This window comes from Pavona decussata, unplaced genomic scaffold (genome assembly GCF_977016875.1).
Source record: "Pavona decussata unplaced genomic scaffold, jaPavDecu1.1 SCAFFOLD_12, whole genome shotgun sequence".
In the NCBI taxonomy this organism is placed as follows: Eukaryota; Metazoa; Cnidaria; class Anthozoa; order Scleractinia; family Agariciidae; genus Pavona; species Pavona decussata.
In genome coordinates, this window is record NW_028145435.1 from 258,844 (window position 1) to 283,477 (window position 24,634).

Genomic DNA, 24,634 nt, shown 5'->3' on the forward strand with positions numbered 1-24,634 from the left:
TCCCGCGACAACTTTCTATAAAGCGTGACAAGAGATGCAATACAGTTTGCATTCAGATGTGAAAAGCAGTGAGGCTTCTGTCAAAAAAGTCAAACACAACTGTAACCTGGGCTTAGGGGGCAATTTACCTAAATTTGAATGAAATTTAAAGAGGTTTTAAGAAGGGATAGAAGAAAGAAAATGATTTTTGGAACACCAACAGACAGTTGATACCCACGCAAGAGCACCCCAGGTTGTTAGTGGACTAACTTGGTGTCTGTCTATTAATTATCAACTACAAATTCTAACTTTAAAACTTCACTAAATCTTCAATATTTCTTATTTCTCTTAATTTAACCAATCCTCCTAAAAAAAACTACTCCTCCCAAATATATCCAAAAATCACCCAAAAACTTACAAAATACCCCACAACACAGATTCACGGGATAATGATAAGGTTTTTGGATTGCTTGAAACGTGAATGAGATAATGCCATTAAAGTCATGTCAAGTGGCGGAAAAACGGCGTTTAGGTGAATTGCCCCCTTAAAGGCGAGATTTGAGTTGAAAATTTTCAAAGGAGAGATACGAAAACACTTGCTTCCGAAAAACTTCTCATCCCAAGCTGACTCTCGTAGCTAAGTAAGTTTAGGCGACCATGAATTTGCAAAACATACACACCGAAAAAAATTAGCGCCAAATTTGAAAACTTAAAAAAAAAACAAAACCCTGAAGATGTACAGAAGCACTCCTGGCATGTACACAGTGCAGTTGCGGATTTATAATCGTAAAAAGCAGACACACACACAACAGCAAAACTTGTTGTCGGCACCTTGGCCTTGACCATTTTGCAAGGCCAGATTGTTTCATTACTAAATGCAAACAAATTACACAAGAGAACGCAAACGGTCTGTACAAAATAACTAATGATACATGTATCTTGTGTAATAACAAAATTCTCTCTTCACGTCTGCATTTTCTTGTTGCATAGTTGTTTTCGATAATGTTTTCGATAGCCACAAGTGGGCTATATTAATACTCTTTCTTTAAAAACGCTCAACTATGGGCACATTATTTGAAGACAATTCTAGCTAGTGTAATTTCACTTCGGTAACAACAAAAAATAGACGGAATCGATTAACTGCAAATTCTGGGTGTTCTCGGTAAGCCAACGACTATCTCCACCACCAAAGAAAAAAAATCCTGGCTACCGTGAGTTAACTCTTAAACTGTGCTCCATTACTATCGTCACAGCAATAGACAAAAAACAAGAAACAACTGAACACTATTCCTTTCATTCAAAAAAACGGAATAAGTCGGGAGCGAACAAGATTACCGTCTATTTGAGTATTCCTATTCCACAACCGCGCCGAACAAAACTCGACGATGCGACACTTGACGAAAGAAGTGCAAGTACCCCTCCCCCCTAATCAAAGTTAAAAAAAAAACAAGCTGAAAAGACGTTTTCGCTTGGAGCCTCCAAAGTTTTGCACTGTCAACTTTGCTACGGGGAAAAGGGGGTATAAGGAGCGTAGGTGTCACGATCTTTTTGTAAGAGGTTGCAAAGCAGCCCAATGAAATTTAAAGCAAAAAGCACAAGTAATCGATAGTCGACGTTTTCACGACGCATCTGTATCCACGCAAGAATAGAGTTGACACAACGAACAAGACAACTCATTACTTGCGCTGCAATGTCACGCACCTTAACCTTTTCACTCCCAGGCAACGTGCGTAGTTAAGTCTAAGACTAAAGCATTCCGAAGTATGACCATTCAAATGAACGTATTTTATAGTGCGTTCCCGAGAAAATGTGTATAAGCCTTACAAAATAATTCAAGAAAAGACAACGAGCAGTATTTTCATACGATGATTTTACACCGTGAATTTTCAGTTTTTGAGCCGTGGACTCTTAGGAGCAGAAGGATTATAATTAAGAGAGCCATTTTCTTCAAAGTGCGATAAGATAATGGGCGCGATAAGTATTTCTCTAACGGTATTTTTATCGTTAATCGCGTAGGTTTTTTGCCGAAATTTCCCCAATTTGTTCTATAAAATTAAACATTTTAAAATTAACCTTTCAAAATCTATCAATATCGAGCCACAGTTTAGGAACACTGTGCACATTAAATGTTTGGGCCCGGTAAGTTATCAGTACTTTCTAGCAACGGGCACGAAGGACAACAAAATTCTAAAATAAAAGTTTGTACTGGACATTTATGGCGCTTAGCGTCAGAAGATTATTTCAGCGTAATAGTGCAAGGGTCACTAAAAGGTCCAAGTCGTCCCGTTTCATCCGTTGCACGCACTGCAAAATGATACTTATTGCCGGGTAAAAACTGAGTCAATGTGCACGCCATGGGCAGAGGCAGCGCCTTCACAACACCGATTTTCTTCCACTGGTGTGCGTTCTCCACTGTGCCGCCGTCTTGCAGCGCAAACAGTTGATAGTTCATGATGGGTGCGTGTCGCTCCTCCAGCACCATGTTCCACGACAACACGATTCCGCTCGTCACCACCGCGATGGACACGCTGGGCTTTGGCGGACCTTCCTTAGCATTTACCGTGGGTGACGCCCGCGCAACAGGAGATGGCTGCTGCGGCATCCCTGCTGGTGGCGGAGGAGGGGGTCTGGCTGCTACTACTCCGTAGGTAGGGGGAGGTTGAGCAGGAGCGACTTGTCTCGGGGGTCCGGCCACCTGCTGGTAATACGCCGCACCGGGCTGCTGAGGTCGAGCCTGATTGATAGCGTGTGGAGAAGATTGCATCTGCACAGGTACACTCACTCTTATCGGGACTGAAGGTCGTGGCAGTTGAGCAGTCTGTTGTTCTGGACGCATTGTCTGTTGCATGATGCGTTGCGGTGGTGATGGTTGAATGGGAGGCTGCGGGTATACCGGAGTCCTGGGGCCGGGTGATACCTGTGGGGTTACACCTTGGGGATGTGGAGGCCTCTGAGGCCTCATCTGCGAGGCCACGGCGAATCTCGGCCCGGGCTGTCCGCTATTGTAGACGTTTTGCGCGGGGTATCCATACGCCGGCTGATCTTGCTGAACCCTCACAGAAGTAGCACTGGACGGAGTCTGAGTTTGTGGATGAACAGTCACCGTCGGTAATGGGCGGCTCGAAGGAGGTGCTATACTCCTTGGTGCCCCTGGGCTGACAATGGGTCCTTGCGCTCTCACAACAGGTTGAGCGGTAGGTGCAGTGTTGAATCGAGGCACGGCTGAAGTAGAGAAGTTTGTCACTGAAGCAGCTCTCAGCCCTGCAGGTTGACCTGGAGCAGACCTCCCTGCTGGTCCAGGGTCGTAATTAGGAACGTACGTTACGCCTTGCTGCTGAGTGCGCGGAGACATGTTGGAGGAGGGTGGGATTCGAGGCCGTACAGACTCCATTTGTGCGGGCGCCTGTGGTCTTTGACTGACGGGGCGATAGCTGACGGGAGGATTTTCAGGACGCGAGGGCACAGTATGGCCTGGTAAGGGTGCTACGGTAGAAGTCAATCGAGGTGTTGGTGTAGTGTCAAGGGCCAGACCCATGGAAGAAGTTCGGGCGACAGTTACAGTGATTTGGGAAGGGGCTGCCGCAACAGTCTTGGGGCGCAAATTGGCCAACTGAAAAATAAAATGAACCGCTTCTTAGTCATGAACGCGGCAAGGGTACTGACCCTGGAGCCAGATGCACGAATTTCGCCAAGGTTTAAGCATTGCTAGAATAGAGAAGCCTATATAAAGGAACAAGGAGAACGTAGAGTGATACGCGAATAATCAATTCAACAATGTAGGAGCAACTTAACGTTTCATTAACAGTTGTGTAGGATAAGTTTAATGTTGGACCCCCTTTCATGGACAGAAACCGCCTCCCAACCTTATCTGCCTTAAAGCGCACGCTGCTCGCGTCACGCAAAATATCGCAGCACACAACTCACATCATTCAACATTGTCTACATCTACGATTGTCGTAAAAGATGTTTCAAAATCCTACAACAATCGTAGGTATAGGCAATGTTGAAAGACGAGAGTTGTGTGTGGCATTTTACATAACGCGACCTGCACGCGCTTCAGAAATCGCGTGCGACAGCCGTAAAGAAAAGTTGTACCGTCTAAATCGGCCTTTAGCGGACCAGTGGACCCTCATAAATGAATGAAAGTTGATCAGCTCACATTGTTCTTTATAGACTTACCCAGTTGTAATCTTGGGTCTGAACTCCTCGCGACACTCTTTGCTTTGCTCTTTCTGTTTCAGTGGCCTTTTTGACAGAAGCCTCTAACTTCTCGGCGTAATCTTTGAGAGCTCTGTTCTCTTTCTCGAGTAAAGCTAGCCTTTTCTCGCTTTCACGGCCCATTGAACGCTGGATTTGCGTCATTCTCTCTTCGATCATCTTCTTGAGCATCTAAATATTACAGAATGGTTAGTATATGGAACTCACTGAACAGTTCTCTTAAAGTTCTTAATCCAGTTTCTGTTTCAAGCACAGTCTACGAAGTAAACTTCTGAAAGATTTTATTCAATCTTAAGGGTACATAAATTAAGCGTAATTAAATATTGTAATTAGATCACATATTGTAATTAGTAGTAAGTAAAAGTAATTTTAAATAGTTAATCATTGTCTTTGAAAAGCCTATTTTGGGGAAAGTCAATAAAGTATGTATGTATGTATGTCTGTATGTAGGATATAGGAATATGTACATCAAAACACCGCTGAATGACCAAGAAGTGAGTTGCCGGGGGCATTTCCATGAAAGACACTTCACAATTCCAACGTTGAGTCTCAACGCAATGTTACACGGCCTAAATGTTTGATCAAGCACTGCTTCTGTATGAAGAAGTTAGATCCAGGGGCCCGTTTCTCGAAAGTCCCGGTAACTTAACGGGCCCGTTAAGTATATTTTTAAATGTTTTTTCGCCGATTACACAAGGAGTACAGACATGGTACTTCGCCAATGTTTTCATAGAATAATAAGATTTTAAAATTTAGTATTCAAAGCTAACAAAAATTGACTTCTGTTGAGAAACATTTGTCACCAAAATTACTTATCGGGCCAGGTAAGTTACCGGGTCTTTCGAGAAACGGGCCCCTGGGCACTGTTAAGCGGAAAGGAATTTACTTCACACTGCTGCTACAGTCGTTGTAAAAATCGATGTACTCTTTTCAAAACAAAAAAAAAAAAACAAAAAAAAAAAATAATAATAATAATAATAATAATAATAAATACGCTGGTGTAAACGCTTGTCACAACATTGCAAATTGCTTTGCATCATGTAACGAAATTGCGAGACACTACCTGACAGCAGAGGACATTTCCGCGCCTATTAAACCCTGACTGTACTTGTCAATTTTTGTTTTCCAATTTTTAGAAAGAAGGCAAAAATAATTTAGTGGATCGGTCACAACAAGAAATTACCCTTTCACTTTTCACAGACAAGTAACTTGTCACAGAATGTAAAATATCGATTTTTTTATACTGACATTCGTTGAGGCGGAAGGCAGGATTTTCATGAATAGCTTTATACGCCGACTATCACATGGAAGCCAGCCATACTACAGTGCACAGCTGAAAGGAGACAACAGCACAGAGATGACACCGATAAAGTAATAAAGCTTCTCCTTACGTCTTGAAAGTCTTCGGAATTTAAGCTGAACCCTCTGGTTTCCTCAGCATTTGCCGTGGGCGCCAAGTCAGATAACGCGGGCGAATTTTGTTCCTTGGGGGAAGAAAGCAATAGATCTTTCCTCGTAGCCGGCGAGCTGACTTCTCCATTCACCGCGTGGGCTGTTTTAGCAGTAGAATCCACACGAGGAGTTTGATCGCCTTCTTCTAGTACTTCAATCGAGGAAGAGTCTTGTTCTAAAGTTTTCGAGTCTGTACAGACTCCATTAGATAACGTTCTCTTTGAAGAAGATTCTTCAAATCGTTTTACAAGTCTACTGCATGCCTTTTGGCGATCATCAATTGAGCTGTGAGCAGCTTTAGTAGTGACTGCTCGATTCGTCTCAATCTCGTTCGGTTTAGTTGTCCGCGGGGGCGTGGACAACACTTCAAAATCCGTTGGTCTAGGTTTACTGGATCGCGGAGGCGTGGCTAACACTTCAAAATCCGTTGACTTTGGTTTACTTGACCGCGGGGGCGTGGACAACACTTCGAAATCCATAGGCTGGGGTGAATGTGCAGGCGATGAGCCGGCCGAAGATATGATAAAATCAGAACTGTCTGCCGGCGCAGAAGTCGACGTGTTTTTCTCCAGGCTATCTTCATTAACTTTTCCTGTACGAAGCGGTAATTTGTTCCCGTTAGGCTTGGGTGTCGGCAGGATATTCTTTTTCGTAATTTGGCGAAGTCGCTCAATCATGGACGGGTTAATCTGCAGATGAAGGGACTGGGCTCGAGTGGGTGCGGCAACGCTTGTTCCCACGGTGGAATCTCCATTAGTCACGTGGTTTTCAGCTAAAGACAAACAAGAAATGAATGAGGTGATCGCAAGTGATCAATAAGTCATATAAACCTCTAATATCCGTACAGTAAGTAACGGACCGAGTTTATTTCCCGTTGATGCCATAAATCAACGGGAAAAAGCGAGGATGCGTAACTTACGGTACGGACCGAGAAAACGAGGTCAGTAAGATAGTTATTATATCTGTGAGGTTAATCGGGCGCGCTGGAAAGGAAAACTTTCAAAATTTAGCGGGCTGTACAGTGAGATACAGCCCGCAAAATTGACCAATCACACCACGCGTACTAACTGAGAGATATAATAAAGTTAAATATCAATTCGAACCGTCAGAAGAGAACAACGTACAGATACTGTCCGGAGTTTACAATCACAGTTGACACTTTCAACATTACAAGTTCAACCATAGGCTCGATTACCACCCGCTGGTCAGAAAAAATGAGCCCGCGCTCACCCCCCCCCCCCCCCTCTACCCACAATTGTAACAAGCTAACTAAAAACAACAACGGCCAGTAGATAAAATAACTGAGACTTGAATGAGGTTGGTAGGGTACTACTCACATACTAGCTGTCCCACTCCCCCGCGCCAATTTTCTAAAAAACAGTTTCAGCTACAGTGGTGCGTTGCTGTGGAACAGCTTACCTATCAATCTGCGGCAAGCACAATCTCTTGCTAGTTTTAAATCCGGCTGTAGGGGTTTCCTCTTTGATAATGATTGAGTTAATTAATTCACACGGCATTCATGGAAATCAGACACTTTGTTATTGTTTCTCTTTTTGCTGTTAATTAATTTAATTTAGTAGTAGATTAGTAGTTCAATAATATAATTAATTGCAATTTTTAGTATTTACTTTAAGTCCTGATGTTTTACCCGTGTATAAATAAAGTTAAACAAAATAAAATAAAATAAATAAATAAATAAATAAATAATAAAATATCCATAGGCTTTCACAAAACAATACACCTTATTCCAAAATGGCTACCATTTTAATATTCTATTGTTGGCATTCAAATTAGCCCTTCTTACCTCGCTCTCAAGCTCAAAAATCAAAAGAATATTTTATCTTGAACGAGGCAAGAAGGGCTAATTTGAATGCAGACAAAAGAATATTAAAATGGAAGCCATTTTGGAATAAGGTTTATACGTTACCTAATGAATGCTATGTATCTAATCTCTTAATCTGTTCATGACCCAAAAGCTATTATTTTCATTTTAGTCCATTTAAGGTAGACAATTATAATCAGTGAGGTGAACGGTGTTCACAGCATCTGCTATCCAAGACTGTGCATGAACGCTCGAGCAATGTGTCCCGTGGCACTCACATTTCCGCCAAAGTACTCGGTCTTTGCACGATATTGGAGACTTTAAGAAACCACGACGCCAACGCCAACGAAACGTCGCTTGAAAATATAAGTTCGTGTTACTTGTACTAGTTTGCGATTATTCCAATTCGTTCAACTTGTAAAATGTGGCCGAACTATCCAGTAACAGAATTGGTAGGAACGGCGTTCAAGTTGAGACAGAGAATGAAAATTTACCGTCATGTGCTCACGTTCTCCACAAAGCCTTGAATTTGGTTGTTTCACGTTGTTGTTTGGCCGAGCACGGTTGAGAAATGTACCAAAATTTATAACGCACGTGCAGGGCCTTTGTTTTTCTCATTATATCCTATTGTTTTGTGACGTTCTCGTTGCCGTCGCCGTAGAAGCTTCTTGAGCTTCCTGTAACGTCTGAGCCTGCGTGGCAAGCATTTCGCTGCGGTTTTGTACGTTATTCGGTTTTTGACCACGCAACAAAACTCCACGGAAACGATTACTATGTAGGCTATCGACGACCCCCGCGTCATGCATTCAAGTTCTTTGTTAAATACACACAAATACTACATTTAATAACTTGAATTGAAATCAAGTCGTCGTCTTGACCGCCTGTTGGCATTTTAATACATCAACAAAGATCCATTGAATTTTAAAATTCAATGTTTTGTCTAGCGAGCGAAAAACTGGAATATCAAATCAGAATAAGTCAATGTTCTGAACAGACAATGCCTCTGTCGTAACCACGATTATATTAATGCCTTTGTTTTATAATCACAAAGCCGAATAAGTACAAAGAATAAAAACAAAACTGGAACAAGACATTTAAGAAACGCCCGTATAAGCCAGTACTGCGGTGTCGCGCATAACTCCCGTTACTAATCAGCTTTAAGATTCGAGAATCAAAATCTGTATCTGACATGGAGGAACATGTAGAATAATTTGGTAACCAGATATTCCGTTCCTTTCACTCTCATCCCAATAACCGCGCGGTCGAAAAGCGAAAAACACAGAATAACCTGAACGGAAACGCTTGCTACGTAGGCTGTGTGAGTTATGATATCTTCAAGTACAGTAAATCCATCGCTTAAAAAATTGCTTTACAAGGTAGCTCTTCAAACATTCTGTCTATGAGAGGACAAGCACAAGTCCCATCGGTGCACGGTGTTACACCTCAATAGGGACCTTCAGATCAGAGTAAGAGTACGAGATTGAGTACAAGGGCGACTTTCAAATTTCAAATCAGTCACATCCCCAGAACTCTCGCTCCTTCCCGTTGTTTACCAGCAGATAAGGAGATGCTACAAACACGATTGGTGTAACAAGCGATTATCCAAGCCACGCAAACTAGATTTGAAAAGTCGTACTCGTAGTCAAATCTGAAAGGTCCCTAATGATCTTAGGCCAGAGTCCAACACAACTGTGGGAATCAATCTCCAGAAAAAAAATGCTTCCAAAAATAAGTCAACTAAGGAGTTATACCCTGGGGCCCGTTTCTCGAAAGCCCCGGTAACTTACCGGGCCCGATAAGTGTCTTTGGTGACAAATGTTTCTTAATAGAAGTCAATTTTTGTTAGCTTTGAATACTAAATTTTAAAATGTTATAATTCTATGAAAACATTGGCCAAGTACCATGTCTGTAATCACTGTTTAATCGGCGAAAAAACATTTTAAAATATACTTATCGGGCCCGGCAAGTTATCGGGACTTCTGAGAAAGGGGCCCCTGGTGTTTAATAGGGAAAGAGCTGTTTCAGTTCTTCACAGATTGAATGGATTCAAACCCTAACTACACTGACTTTCGCTTATTCCCCCTCCCCCCCCCCCCCCCGAAATACTTTTAGAAACACCGGTAGTTGCCTAGTTACAGAGAATGGCTAACCGTTTGCTAGTTGTTAGCCAATAAAGTGTCACCTTTGTTAAACAAAGCCTGGTCGATCTATTCATTCCTTTGCTTATTTAAATTGCCACAATTCTAAATAAGCTTAAACAACAACAACAAAAGGCAGTTTTAAATAGGATGTAAGCTCAAGCTTGTGAGTAGAGCAAAGACCAAACACAACTGTAAACCTAACTAAAGCATATTAAGCATAAGCAAAGGCAAAAGAAACATTTATTCTCCTTTTCCAAGTCGGTTTCTCCTGTTGCTATGCTTATGCGGCATTGATTCCTGGTAAGGTCAACTCAAGAAGAAGCAGTCTGTTGCTTTCATTGTGCTCATGCTCATGGTTATGTCTGCCCTCCTTGCTAGCCTAAAGCAGGCAGCGGTGTTGTGAGTGGACAGTAATGGTAAACGGGAAGAACTTTAAGTTTAAGACTAAGCTACACGTAAAGCAAAAGTTCTGGACATTTGTAAGATCACTGCCAGAAGTTTGACTCAGAACAATAAGAGTGGAAGGCAGCAAGTGATAGCAAAGGTGTGACACGCACGATTAATACCTTATCTTAAAAAAAAATAAATAAAAAAAATAAAAAAAACACATAGCTTGAAAGTGTTCGGTTCGTCGTTTGTTTCCTAACTTGTAAACCATCCCTTCGCTAATGGCTTAATACTACTTCTTTAGCGTTTTTCTCCTTCACTATATTACTATTTGAAGATATCCAAAGATAATCGAGTTGCATTCATCAATAGTCAGCTGACCAGGCCTCCATCATTAATCCTAATGGTGAACCTCCGACTAGCCCAAACTAAAAGGGCCTGGTTCTTCCGCGGTTCTTAAGAGAGACTGAAACTGTAAGCGTAACTTTTAAAACGGATAAGGGACTAAATAATCTCGTGTATTTTACTTTTCATGGACGGTTCTTTGACATTAAACAAGGATATAGCCGCCATTTCTGGTTTTGCGGGATTTGCAACATTTTCGCAAAGCCAAGTCGTTCGAAATTCACTTAAACCTCTGTTTTGGCTTCTGGCATCATATGAAAATTTGGAAGGAGTTGTCTTCAGGAGTGTTAGAAAAATAGTTTCACCTCCATACTTAGCGCTGGTCATATGTTCGACAAAACACCATTTTGTCTTTTAGTCGTTACAAACACTATTTGAGAGACTACCATTAGGTAGGAATGCCACTCTCTGAAAACCACATTATTACAACAAGGAAAATATGCTCTATTGACACCGACGCTTAAACACATTTAAAAGCTGTTTAGTTAAACACAGTTTAAAATAGTTTCCTTCATAAAGGCTGCTTTCGGATTAGATTTCAGTCGACTACAGATTGAGCACAAATGAAAGCAAAAGTTAAAGCTTACTTGAATCCTATGTCAAAGCCAATCGTTCAGCTTTCTGTTAGCAATTGTCATTTTGTTAAACCTGGTTTAATTAAACATGTTTAGTTGGTGTGAATGGGGTTATATAGATGCTTAGGAATCCAGTCCGATTTATGATCCTTCACTTCCGTCCTGAAAACTGAAAAACATCGTCTCGCATGATACCGTTTTATCTTTTGAGTCCGCAGATGAAAAGCTTACATAAACATCCAAGACATGAGAGCAACTGCAAAGTACTTTCTTGTTTTCCAGTTATATCATGCAAAGTTGGTGGTCCTTACTTTTAAGTATGTAAGTTAAATTCTACGATGCAACCATTCAAATGAAAACTACTGGGCCAGGTCGTTCGAAAGCCGATTAACGCTAATCCACGATTAAAAGTTAACCGAGGTTTTCATCTCGCTCATTAAAGACGATTTTATAGGCTCATTTTAAGCCAACGGTAAAGGAAAGTCTAGGGCAAAACTAAGGGACAAAAATCTTCTGGACGAATCCTTACGGATTAGTAAATATACTCGAATCAAAGTTCACGTTAACCCAGGATTAGCATAATCGGGCTTTGAACAACTGGGCCCTGAACATTATTGCATGTCTCAGTTAGTACGCGCGGTGTGATTGGTCAATTTTGCGGGCCGTATTTCACTGTACGGCCCGTTAAATTTGAAAATTTAATGCCCTCTTTTTTTCCCCTTTTGATTTTTGGGCCATAAATCAACGGGGAAAAACTCGGTTCGTAACTTACAGTGCGGACCGACAAAAAGAGGTTAGTAAGAGGTATGTAGTTATCTGTTGTTTTGTTCATTATGCAGCATACATAGTGGCTTTTAAAACATCAATGAAAGGTTAACGTCTGGTCATTACAGTGAAAGCTTGAGCAATCACTTCAGTCGTAAGGTACTGGGGGCCATTTAACATGGTGTGCAAAGTTGTCTGTGGACGACATCTAATAATCGACACTGAAATGACAGCTACAGAAAACAACATCCTTGGGATGCTGTTTGTATCTCGATATGTTGCAAAATAAATAAAGTTTTCTTTTGCAAAATATCCCTTTTTTAAACATATTTTGCAAAATAAAACTCAGATTTCTTTTTCAAAATATATTTTTGTAAAGAAAAAAAAAATGCAAACTAAACTTTAACTCTCCTTTTGTTGATTCGTTCTTGGGTGATTAGAGGGTGTCGATGGAGTTAACTGACTAGCGCATAAAGGCGTTTACTTGCCAACGGAAGCGTATACATAACAAATTATCAACTGATTATTGTAGACATGTAGAAGAGCGATCTTATTTTTTTAGTTCCAGGCCGAAACAAGGTGGCTTTCATCAGTGCTCTGGTCACTTTCTATCGTTATTTGAAGGCAAACAGTAGCTTCTGGCCACAACAATAAGGATAATTATCCACCTAGCAAAAAAAAAAATCATTTTTTTTGGGTAGAAGTAGCAGACCATTTAAAAACCGTTCAAACTCAACGTCTGATGAAGAATAGTAGTCAGCCAATACTGCTTGACTGCATCTCAGTGGGTGACCAGATTATAACACGTGATACAATAACTTTAACTGACTTCTTTCTTGCTTAACTGTTCACTGACTAAACTAATTTTTTTAACTGTTTACAGACTAGAGCTATACCCCATCGACATCCTCCGATTACGGAGCGAGGGAAAAAACAAATCATTAACAACTCACTTGAAGAAGTAACTCCGTCTTCAAGTCTCCTAAAGAAGAAAATTGAACCTCGGTAAGTAAAATTTTTAAGTTTACAAACAACCCAACAACCTAAATTTACCTGTTTAGTTTACCACATCTTACCGTTTCTTTCTTGGTGCTTCTATATCCTCCATGGAAGTTCAAGTCTGTACAACGAAGAAGGAATAAGATAGAAGATTTTTGAGGAGTGAAGGACGAGGGCAGTACAAAGAAATACTAGGGTACCGTACAGTCTGGCGGCTATCGGTGTATTAAATATTCGTGAATAAATTGCTTAAAATCACAGACAAATTTTGCAAACAGGATTACGCTTTTATTTGACAGACTGAATGATTGGTGACTGATTGATTGGGTCAAAGCTCGACCAAACTTTACATCACTACACTAAATCAATACATTTGAGAGAATGGCGTTAGTTGGCTGAAAGCTTTTGTTTACTAACAATCATGACAGAAGTGTCAGTGTTATTGGCTCTCGCAATGGGGAGCACACTAGCCAAGTTCCATTCAGCCATCAAATAATACCAGTTTATGACACAGATCAAACTAAGATGACTTTCATCTGTTCGAAAAGCAATATATCAAAACATTTTACAGTAAAACAACAGGGAGAAGACATAAGGGATTAGAAACCAAAAAATAACAATGACAACACTTGTATACGTGTACACGAGCTTTCTACAGCAAATACTCAAACAGCAACTACATCGAACAATGATATTTGGACAAAACAGTTAGCTATGCTAAATACTGAGGATTCTATTTAAACCATACGTAAACAAGGTTAATTAAGATTATTGCACTTCAATAGTTAGCCAGGGTTAAAATTTAATTTATTGATATGCAAATACAACATGCATAAACACAAAGAGTTGCGGCATGAAAATCTCAAGACTATGTCACGTGAGATGAAACGGCCGCCGATTTTCTCACAAGAACTTTTTGAGATACCGTTTCTTCGCTGTAGCCATTCAAACCCACTTAAAAAGGGGCTACCTCGCTCGACACACGAGGTGGAGGACATACATGAGATTCTGTTTAAGAAATAGTAAATGCCGTCACATATAATTACCTGCGTGATATGCCCGCTAGCCGGGAAGCCGCACATGCAAGCATTTGAAATTGATGACGCCACAGGTACCGAACGACTGAACAAAATATGATTCACGCAATGTCTACAAAACCACGAGCAACCGTAAAACCCATCGATCTACTTTACAGGCATTATTATTTTAGCCTGCGACTCGACCACGCATAAATTGCATAAACACGAGGGCTTGTCGCCTTCGCATTGGTGTGTTCACTGAGCCGGAAAAACCAATGGGTTATTTATTCACGAGTGAGATTCCCATGGGATCATTTACAATCAAGCGGCCTTCGACCTGCCAAACAAAGATGGCGGGCAGCGTAGTGTCGCCGAGTAGCAACAACATGTCATCGAAATGCCGCACATTAGTCGGTTATATCGCCACTAAACCTCATAATTTGGTATTTCCTTGATTAAAGGACGTACGTTTCATTCACGTTTAAGTCTTTGCTTCAAGAACGAAGGCAAAAACGAAGAGGTTTTTTCGCTTTTGAGACTCTTTGATTGCTTCACGAAGACCTCAGTGCGAGTATTGTTTTATGCAAATAAAGCTTTACAGCCTTCGCCGTTCGTCAGCTAAAAGGTAAGGAACTTCAAATGGTCGTAATTAAGCGTCTACATCATTAAATACGACTTCCATTGCAAGGTTTCCTTTAAAAGCTATGAAACACACCACACTTTGAACAAAATACAAAACCTCAAACAACGACCGGTCCCACAAGTTGAACCTTGTCTGTGACGCTTTGCATAAAACCAAGCCTATAATTATAAAGATAAATTGAACATAAAGCTATTTAATCTTAATAAAAACTCCAGGACTTGTAAGGATCACTTACCGGTGTAAACCTCGACTGTTGGCTGCAACTTCACAGCTTTTGAATAAGCTTAGTTTTTACTCCAGCTCGACTGAAGATTATGTAACGGCGGCTCATCGCACGAAATTTTTAGAGCCTCAGAGCTCTGTCATTTGGTTTAGTCTTAAAATTTTTCCAAGTACTGGTGCGATTGCTTTAATGTCAATGAAAATATTTTCTTTTTTTGTCTGAAGTTTCACTAAACAAAGTTCGCGCAATAATCACTTCGGATGCTCGATAACATAACGTGCAGTTCGCATGCGTCAGACAAATGCTAAAAATAGATTGGGCGGATGCATGTCATGTGATAAACCAAATGAACCAATCGTTTGCGAGGTCGTTTCACAATAGTACCATGGAGAACCCGGCGGGTGATCAGGGCGTGATTCTCCACTTTCGACGTTTGGGTTTCTAATGATCACTATATGAATACCTTGTTCTGTAGAATTAAGCGATTCTTTTCAGAGAATATATACTTGTTGAACTCACTGTAAGCCTGATCAAAAGCGTATCACTTAGAATCTCTCATTGTATTTGTTTCTACAAAACTGTCAAGATGAATAGTTTTTCGTGAAGTTCTGCTCGCCCACTTATCACCAGTTATGACACTATCAAGATCAGTCGACTTCCCAATCTTGAAAGCCACTGAGGCACATTTTATTTGTTCATTTTTAAAAATCATTTCCAGCGAAGATTTGCAGCCGTTTTCCTAGATACGGCCCAACATAAGGAAACCAAGAAACTTCGCTTCGTATAATCTAGATCAGAACAAATTAGAATCCATTGAAATCGTTAATCATTAAACCGATTAAACCAAGAACTATTGTCACACAATTGTGTCTGCCATACACGCGATGGCGTTGTGTTGGCGCCTACTACAAATATCACATAATGGATTTTCACTGGGACAATAGTATTAAAACTCTTAATTATTCATATCCGGGTGTGGCCTAGATGTCTATCATAACTGTGAGTGACTGAACGGAACACATTGGCATCACGTGCTGCCGACAAGGAAATAAAAGAATCGTTGTAAAGTGCATGCAACGTGGTAGGGTTGGATGTCAATCAACATCACACTATTTGAACAATCCAGATGAGCGAGCCGCTTGAAATGAGTTTCAAACATGGCCAACGAAACCAAAACAACAAAAGGGCAATAGATGGAAAATAGCAACTTGAATGGTTTAGTCCAATCTCGTACCCAGAGTCCTCAGGCTTTTTGGTCAGCGGGGCGGCGCCAGGAGAGACTCTGGGATAATGGAATTTCTTATCCCAGAAAACGTGGGATTCCGGTCTTTGTGCGCATGCTTAAGATTAAAACGGAAGTCAAATGCCCCAAAATGGCAGTCGTGTTGATGTTTTCGGGCCTGAAGGTTTTATCGGGCCTTGAAAGTGTTCGAGAAAGCCAAAGTTGATTGTTACACGCGATCGAAGGAACTGGGTTTTTTTCCCGTAAGAGCGGATCAAAGCAACTGGACTTTTTATCCTGTAAAAGCGAGCGAACGGTGGACTTGATTCGACATTGCTACAACACATACAGACAAGTAAATAACATAATTATTTCTTTATAACTTTTTATACTTACAAATAAAAAGGAACCATCACTTCTCCTCGCACAGAACTGTGCAGCTGACTGTGTGTTGAATTTATGTTTAAATTACCTTCCCCCTTCCCTTTACGTCAGTTTATGTCCAAATGGGATTTGTTTAAGTTATGTCTTATTATAAATTATTGCTTCAATGAACACGTAGTGTAAGTTATCATTTGACAATTTAAATCACCTCTTGATATTTACTGTTGTAAAGTTTTTTTTGCCCCCTTTTTAATTGCAATAGAATGAATTAAAGTGTATATAATTAGAATGTTATATCTGTTCAATTGCAAGCTAGCACAATTTAAACATCAGCACATTTTTATACATCTGTCCTGAATGTCATGTCATGAGAAGCTTTGAAGTTTTTCTTTCTGGATAGACATTCCTTTTGCCAAGCTTCTGATAGTCTGAAATGTCAGCCGTCTCTTCTCCCTAACCCACAGGGGACGCGCCCCCTTTGGGTTAGGGAGAGGAGATGGCTGACATTTCAGACTAAACTTCTGACGAATCTGATAGAGAGTGCTCACATCTTGCATGGTTTTAGTGCTGTAGAGTTGCTCCCAGGTATACTATATATCTAGAAATAAAATGAAGTAGTAATAATTTTTTAACAGTGTTTTAAATGCATTCCAATGCATGTTTGGTTTATTCAATTCAAATCCCAATACTACGTAGTACCAAAGCTTTTCCTGGCACAGGCTATGAAAATAAGGACAGTGAGTTGTGTTGAGGTTTGTTAACTTTTCTGCCTAACCACAGAGTATTTACATGAGAACTGTATAGGGAGTGGTCATCACCTCTCATCAGTAAATTAGTTATAATGTGATTGTTGAGAGACTGTCGATATCCTGACTATGATATTTCACTTAGTCAATTTCTATACCATGTATATAATCTCCTCAGTACTCCTCCTTGTACATTTAATCAGGGTAAAATTAAAACTATCTTATGTGAGTTCTCATATTTTTGGGTGTGTACTATAGGAAGCACAGGGAAGGGGTCAATAGATTGGGGAATTTGTGTTTATATTATTAATTTCCATAAATTGGTGGGGCCCAACTTCATTTGGTTGTGAAGTGTACTCTTTAACTAAGAGCTGAGTCAGATAGCTCAGGTACTGACACACATTACCTAATTTATTTTGATTAAAGGGTACAACTGGTTAATTGATAATTTCTGAAGGATTTGCCATTTCTTTTCAGTACTGGATGGTGATCTGATTTGGTATCACACTTTTAATTATTGACTTCAGGCAAGGGAAGTACTCAACCAACACTCTGCTGAATAGTATAATATAATCTCTTCTCTGATCTTGCCGCTCTCGTGTTGACAACAGATAATTATTATTGTCAAACTCCCCAATATCCTGAATGATTGGCACAGTGTTGTTGAGACCTTTGCTGGACACCCTGTCAAAAGTAATGAACTGTGTAAATTTTCCAGTGCTTGTAGGAATTTGTTGTCCCTTGACAATAATGTTTGCTAAGACCTAAAAATCAAAAAACTATTGACTCTTAGTTCAAGCCCTTCCTGGGCTCTAATGGTCTATCATGCCACAATCTAGGTCATCCAGCATATTGCGTAATGTTTGGTGGGACTGAGCCAAGTCTAATGAGCTGCACTGACCAAAAATCTGCAGCAGAACTGTTTAGGGCATTAGAGGCATCAACAAGAAGAAGAGCGTCTGTTCCATTGGCGTCAAAAATATTGTGCATTGCATGAATAACAGCCTCACTCCCACTTTTATGGCCTGCGCACACCTGCAGTGAGCCGCTTGCTTTGACGGCATTGGGTTGTGTCACTCTCATTACCCACTTCCCAATTATCCTCCATATTACTTCACCTGAACCCCAAGCGGCTGGACCGCGCCCTCTCCTTAATAATAATAATAATAATAATAATAATAATAATAATAATAGTAATAATAATAATAATGATTGTTATTATTATCATCATTGTGGAAAATATTTAATATTTTTGTTGTTTAAATGAGTAATATTAAAAAGGGAAACGTTTTTTAAGGTGGGTAATTGATTTTAGTGTCCTTTGTGTTAAACTTTTTTTAATAATTACATGAAGAAATGACAAGAAGGGTTGCCAAAATAATTATGTTAGTTAATCTCCCAATTACAAGTGGAGTGTTTGATACCAAGGATATATGATGAAAATGGTCACTTTCTGTACGAGGCTGTGCAAACATCATCTGGTTATATGTCACACAAACGGGGGGTACTAACGGCTCCCATGTTCATGTACAACAGGTACACTTGCAGTAGAATGAAATCGAGCAGAGACCTCCTGTATCTCCTCAATAATAATTGTGTCCCAATTGAACCCTTCGCGGGAAGACTTGGTGTTCTTCCTTATATATGACATATAACACAGAAGGTCACAGCACTGCTCATCTATTTTTTTCCAACAACTGGTACTTTAGGCATGATTTCACACTTTGCAATAGCAGAATTGCTTTGGAAATCTCAACAGGAATATCTGTCTGCAAGGGAACCCACGGTTTCCTTGTCTCATCCTTCTTCAATGGAGTTTTTGCATGTTTTTGTCATGATCAGATGAAGGGAAAAAAGGAACATTTTAAAAAAGTTAGATCATTTTTACTTACATATTAATATACAGCCTTTAACAGAGTACAATTAAACTATCGTTATCTTTAAATTTTTGCCATCTTAATTTAAACTCAGAGTGCATTATATGTTTGGTTATATAAACACTCCAAGCAATATTATAACTTTTGTATTTTAAGATTGAGGAGGCTTAATATTCATAAGCCCCATGGTTTCTTAGCCTCCTCTCCACTTATACTTTTCTTTTATTTGTTTGTCTCTGTACGTTGGGAAAAAAAATGTAAATATTTTTAAAGTATATCTGCATTTGGACGACCAGCTTTCTTCAGTATTATCTACACCTGTTCTTTAACAGGTCAAGTTGGGTGGCTACTTCACTGTCACAATGTGTTGACTTTCTTGCAGAGAAGATGGTTGTAGGTAGCAGACAACAAGTCTTTATTCTCAACTGCCTCTCTACTGTAAATCTGTATGTACTGGCTATTACATTTGAGACTTAACTTTCATCTTAAGGTAACTTATAAAACAACGGCCTTTCACACTTTTAAACGTTTACACTCAAAACAAAATCTCTCACCATTTGAGAAAATGTTCCACACACCATTATAATGCTGAAAATAAAATAGATTACCTCCGCCTCTTAAAGGGAATTTTTTTCTGAGTGGTTAGCTAGCTTTGGCAAGATGGGCCGTGACTGAAAAAAAGTGAAACTTTTGCTCTCGTGTGCGGCGTTTGATCATCGTGGAGATGTCTTCAGCGTTTCCCTTGTGGCAAAACCGAAGGGGAAACGGCAACCTGAGATGGACTTCGCTCCACAACAGATCTCTTCATCTCCAAATTTTCATCCGCAACAAGGTAAGTAGCTGCTTGCATTTTGCCGTGTTTTACCATCGTATGGCAGTAGTGCAACTTCCCACGCTAAAACGACTGATGTTTCGTCGGCTAGAAATTGTTGCACTGACAATGACATAATTCAAAACCCGTCTTTGAATTAGAGTGTTTCTAATTTTTGGTGTGCTTTAAGCTAGGGGTAAATGGAGGCGATAGAAAAAAAAACCGCCACACACATAAAAATTACAAAGCTCCGAGTTTGACATTTCAAATCTCCCTCCAAAACAGGGAAGTTGGTTCGGGGGGTTTCCGGTTTGGTTAACTTCCGCAAATGACCAACGGACTTCCTGTCGGTCTTCCATTGTTATGCAGACGACCAATCAAAAAAATTATATTTTTCCATTATCCCAGAGTCTCTCCTGGCGCCGCCCCGCTGACCAAAAAGCCTGAGGACTCTGGGTACGAGATTGGGTTTAGTCAACAAAAACAAATGCGCTCGGCGTTTGGTTGGCTTGAGAACTTTCTAGAAATCAATCGATATATCTTTTCAATAACGTCTGTCAGTTTTCAGCAGTCCAATCGAACAACGTCAGTGATAAAACAAAACAATTAACACAGACGAAACAAGTAACGATCACTTGTGGAAACCTAAACGAAAATCACAGCATTCCATGCAGTCGGCCCCGCATCAAACCACGTTCTGCCGACCACTGCCACGGAAACCGGCCGCTCGAGTTAAATTAATAAACTCTTTTGTCAGCGTTGCTTGAACTTAAAAACTGGATTTAACAAAACTACCCGACATTATTTTCTTCTTCTTTTATGTATGGTCTTTTTTCTCTTGGGAGAAAAAAGTTCAAATATTACATTCGAATTCAACGTCAAAATTCGACAAAATGTTGCTGAATTTAATCGATTAAGTGTTTGTTTCCTGTAATCCGGCCTACTCTTCCGCTACGTCGAGGCTAAAGAAAAATCCTTTCGTGAGCTCGAGAGCCAAATATGGCTCGATAAATGGGATTTACGAGAGATCGGAGCTTCGAGTTATCTGGGGTAAAATAACAGTGTCTAACACGGATGCAAACTGCTTGAGAAAAACGGGAAATTTTAGATAAGCGATCGAGGTTCGACATGGCTACACTTCACGTCCACTGCTTGTGCTATGCTATGTTCTATTGGCCTGGAAGGCTTTTGGCATCTGCCACTGTATCAGCTCGGTGTCGTTCAGTTTCGTCTGCGGTTTTCACTTCCTTGTTGCTGATGTCCATCTTCAAGCGACTTCCTATATAGTTGAATCAGTAGACCTTAGTTTCTAATTATAGAAAGTGTGACAAATTATGGGAAAGCAATGTCTCTTGATGAAAGCTTGTTATTTCCTTTTCCGCTGTTAAGGGGGCATCACTCAGGGCATATTCTATCAGTGATTTTTTCGGTTCTCGGCGTTTTGCCCCTATTGCCACTTCGAGGTTTAAACCAGTTAAAAAATGCCTTCATAGGGCTTCATGGGACTGAGCATGAAAACATCTCAGAATTCCTGCATGATTTAATTATAAAGGGACGCAGAAGTGGTGAATTTGGAGAAAATTGAGAAAACTTTCGATTTTAAGAAAACTGAAAATTAAAATTTGAAATTAAAATAATTAATAGGCACAAAATCTGCTGAGAACACGAAGTGCTCTCGCGTGATGGCCGATTGTCTGGTGGTGTATTCTTAATTTTGTTACCTGCTCTCTTATTTGTTTCCTAAACACATCCTAGTTCATAAAATTCTGGCCCCAGTTGTTCAAAGGCCGGATAACTTTATCCGCTGGATACTGAAGGCACTATTCATGGTCTAAAACATACTTCACGTTCAACGTTGTCCAAGGTTTTCGTACACTCCCAAAAGTAACTGTGGTTAGAGTGTGCATATTCGCTTGTACAAGAGGAAATACTGAAATCTTTTCCCAGATTGAAACTGTCGGATAGTGACTTATCCACAGCATAAAGTTATCCGGCCTTTGAACAACTGGTGCCAGGAAGGTAGCCAATCAAATTCATCTGAACATAAGCCGGGCAGATTAGCTGTAACAGCACGCACGCTCTTCCTCATCTCTGTGACATCATCTTGGGAAACTTTTTAATTCTAGTCGCAGAAGCTTAGCCCGGGAAGATCAGTGGTAGCCCCACTCAGTTTATTAAGCTCACGCTGCAGAAAGTTTGTGGTGTCTTCTCTTTTGAGAAGAACACTGGAGCTCAAATATATAGTTAGAGAAAATCATGATGTTAAACAGTGGATGACAAAAAATTGAGTGCCTTTTTATTCTAAAATTCTTAACCAGTGAATAATTTGAGAGAACTATATAGCCCTTCAACTCACGGATTTAGTTCGAATGCAGGAATGTTGTATTTTTCTCCCGTTCCGACATAGTTCTTGCGCCATGTTGTTCTGTGCCCACTGTTCCTCTACTCCTACTTTCCCTCTTTTCCTACTGTTCCTCTACTCCTACTTTCCCTCTTCCTCTGTTCCAACAATTTCCTCTTTTGACGTAAGTCAGGTCGGCGTACACGAGCCATGAGCCATTTGTTTTATACAATACTGACAGGCATTCCTTAATTCTCCCGGAGAAAGCTAGCGCTCCGGCAGACAATTTTCTTTGGTCGCATCTCACGTCAAACTCGTATTTTTTTGACCTGGCTGATGTCACTTTCACGATTTTTAGTCAGATTTTGATCAAACGGTTCTAGTTTTGTGGCAAAAATTGTCTGCTCTTGTTCCGTGGGTGAACTTAAATCAGAACTCATGACGTCAAAATGATTTGCAGACGTTAGTTGATCGGTATTTTGGACTATAGACCCTGATCACGCGCGCTAATCACATCACTCAAATGATAACGTGCGATCCCTTGTCCGCTAAGCCAATTGAAACTGCGGTAGCATTGCATCATGCAATGATCCTGATTTTAATCGGAACACATTTATTCCTCATGTAGTTCTTTTTCAAGACGAACGTAAACTATTTCGTTCGATACTCAACCAGTTGATTTCGAAACAAAATGGAAAAATTATATGTTCTTAAGTATTTTTCAGGCTTGGGTAATTTCTTAGCATTATATATATATTTTTAATTTGATTATTATTACCTTTTCTAAAGCCGCCCAGCGTGCTCTTTTAAAAATAGTTTTTATGGAGGGTACTATATACCGATGAATCGATTCTACTGGGAGGAATTCACTGGAGTTTATTTTTGTTTTTATGTTCGTTTGTTTGTTTTTGCTCATTCCCATGATATGAGAATCAAGCGACAACTACGTTAGAAATGAATAAGTCGTCTCTTTTAGTTGGATCTTTGTTTCTCCTTGCACGAATTCAGTGTGAAGTGTGAGTCCTGTTTTGAACTGTTTCCCGGGTAACGTACCTCAAATCACTGAAACTGAAATAAGATCACTGAATTGGTTTATCGAAAAAACAGTTGGCATCGGGTCATCACTACTTCGTTGAGTTTAGACCTTCATTTAAACCATTTACCGGACATTACCTGCAGATGAAAATAACTTGACTTCTTGTTTATGATAGGTTTTGGTATAACTCTGCCGAGCGCGCTTCTTATCGAAGTACGCGGATGAATTGAGTGTTTAAGTAAAATGCGATTTTGAACCCTAAAATATTTTGAGAGCTTTGCCGGAGAAATTTACTCTAGGACTCGCATGAGTTTTCAATCATCTTACCTCGGGTGGGCTAACGCTATGTCTACACTATGTTGGATAGCATTTTCTTGTCGTTATGAGCTGAATACTCCGGCCATCTTTCCACTAGAATCCAATCCTCATTCCTCGTTGTTGACTTCCGTTTCGGTTCGATTCTCTGTTCACACTACTCAATAAAGTGTCACGAAAACCTATCCGATATGTGACGATTCACTTTCAAGACTGAAGCAGCGCAGCATTCCTCCGGTACAAAAATCGATCCGAAATCGGCGCTTTGTGTGTGAACGAAAGCCCTATCTGATATGATATCGGTGCCGGTACAGCAGACGTATTTCCGGAAATACGTCTGCTGTTCGCAGGCTATGCCGGTACAAGAGCTATCCGGTATAGTGTAGACTGAATAGACATAGCCTATAAATACTTGAAACAAAGTCGTGGAGATTGCATCTGATTGCTCGATTGCTGCAATCGGCTGTACAATGTCTACAATGGATCATCACTGAAACAGAGCAATCGAACAATAGTAGAGATCCAGGGATTATGCAAAGGAGGGTAAATTTCCGGGGGTGATCCTCGGAATTTTTCAGGACTGAGTGTGTTGCTCGGCTCTACAAACTCTGACCCGATTACAAACCAAAATATGTAATTTTTCGGTACCATTTTTCAGACCTGTGGTTTCTAGATTTCAGACTGACCAAAATGGTTAAATTTAACTATAAAATAACCGCTATTTTCGGACCAAAACGGTTAAAATCTATTTTAGAACCAAACGTTCAAAAATGATACCCTTTGTTGTCGCTGCAGATATTGGGGAGTACCTCCCGAAGTTAGATAATACATGTATAAAGATCTATTGGCTGTTGACAGCATGTATGTCTTTTGTTAATTGTGGAATAGTTTCTGCCAATTTGAATAACAAAAAAACAGACAACTTGCTTATTCGTCTGAGACGAATAACAAATTTTCGCTGGTACTGATATAAATTGGTCGATCGATAAGGCAAAGCTACAGTGAAAAGTTTTTGTGCAAGCTTTTTGGCGATTCTTTTGTTTTCTTTGAAATCGAAGTTTAGTTACTGAATAGTTCAACGGAATATTTCGGCAGTCCATTTTTTTTTTGTAATTTTCCTTCAATACATGCCACTTGATCACATATTAAAAGGGTCAGTAGGCTGTGAAATATTAATACAAAGGCCAGACGGAAACTTAAAACCAATTCGAGGATCACTAACACTCTCTACCTTGACTTTTAGCTAGAAAAGGCCAATCCAAACACGGACCGCT

General features: G+C 40.1%; 1 protein-coding gene across 5 annotated transcripts; it reads right to left on the reverse strand.

Moving 5' to 3' along the window:
* Positions 1 to 797: 797 nt before the first annotated feature.
* Positions 798 to 23,395, reverse strand: LOC146487907 (uncharacterized). 5 transcript variants are annotated; one of them, XM_085125383.1, is made up of 6 exons: positions 23,373 to 23,395; positions 12,821 to 12,864; positions 12,698 to 12,726; positions 5,589 to 6,421; positions 4,159 to 4,368; positions 798 to 3,589 (listed from the first exon to the last, which is right to left on the reverse strand). In XM_085125383.1, the coding sequence occupies exons 2-6, from the start codon at positions 12,850 to 12,852 to the stop codon at positions 2,216 to 2,218; spliced, it is 2,478 nt and encodes an 825-aa protein (XP_084981509.1). In that variant the 5' UTR covers positions 12,853 to 12,864; positions 23,373 to 23,395; the 3' UTR covers positions 798 to 2,215. The 5 variants fall into 5 exon arrangements, with proteins under 5 accessions (XP_084981509.1, XP_084981499.1, XP_084981484.1 ...); XM_085125373.1 differs by lacking the exon at positions 23,373 to 23,395 and adding an exon at positions 22,025 to 22,096; XM_085125358.1 differs by lacking the exon at positions 23,373 to 23,395 and adding an exon at positions 14,641 to 14,949.
* Positions 23,396 to 24,634: the final 1,239 nt, after the last annotated feature.

What these genes read in the sequence shown, in the direction of transcription:
- LOC146487907 (XM_085125383.1), bottom strand. Translation starts at nt 12,852, where the DNA reads ATGGAGGATATAGAAGCACCAAGAAAGAAACG. An exon ending in ATTCCGAAGACTTTCAAGAC is followed by an intron (nt 4,369 to 5,588) that starts GTAAGGAGAAGC and finishes TGTAATATTTAG; the next exon opens with ATGCTCAAGAAGATGATCGA. An exon ending in AGACCCAAGATTACAACTGG is followed by an intron (nt 3,590 to 4,158) that starts GTAAGTCTATAA and finishes TTTATTTTTCAG; the next exon opens with TTGGCCAATTTGCGCCCCAA.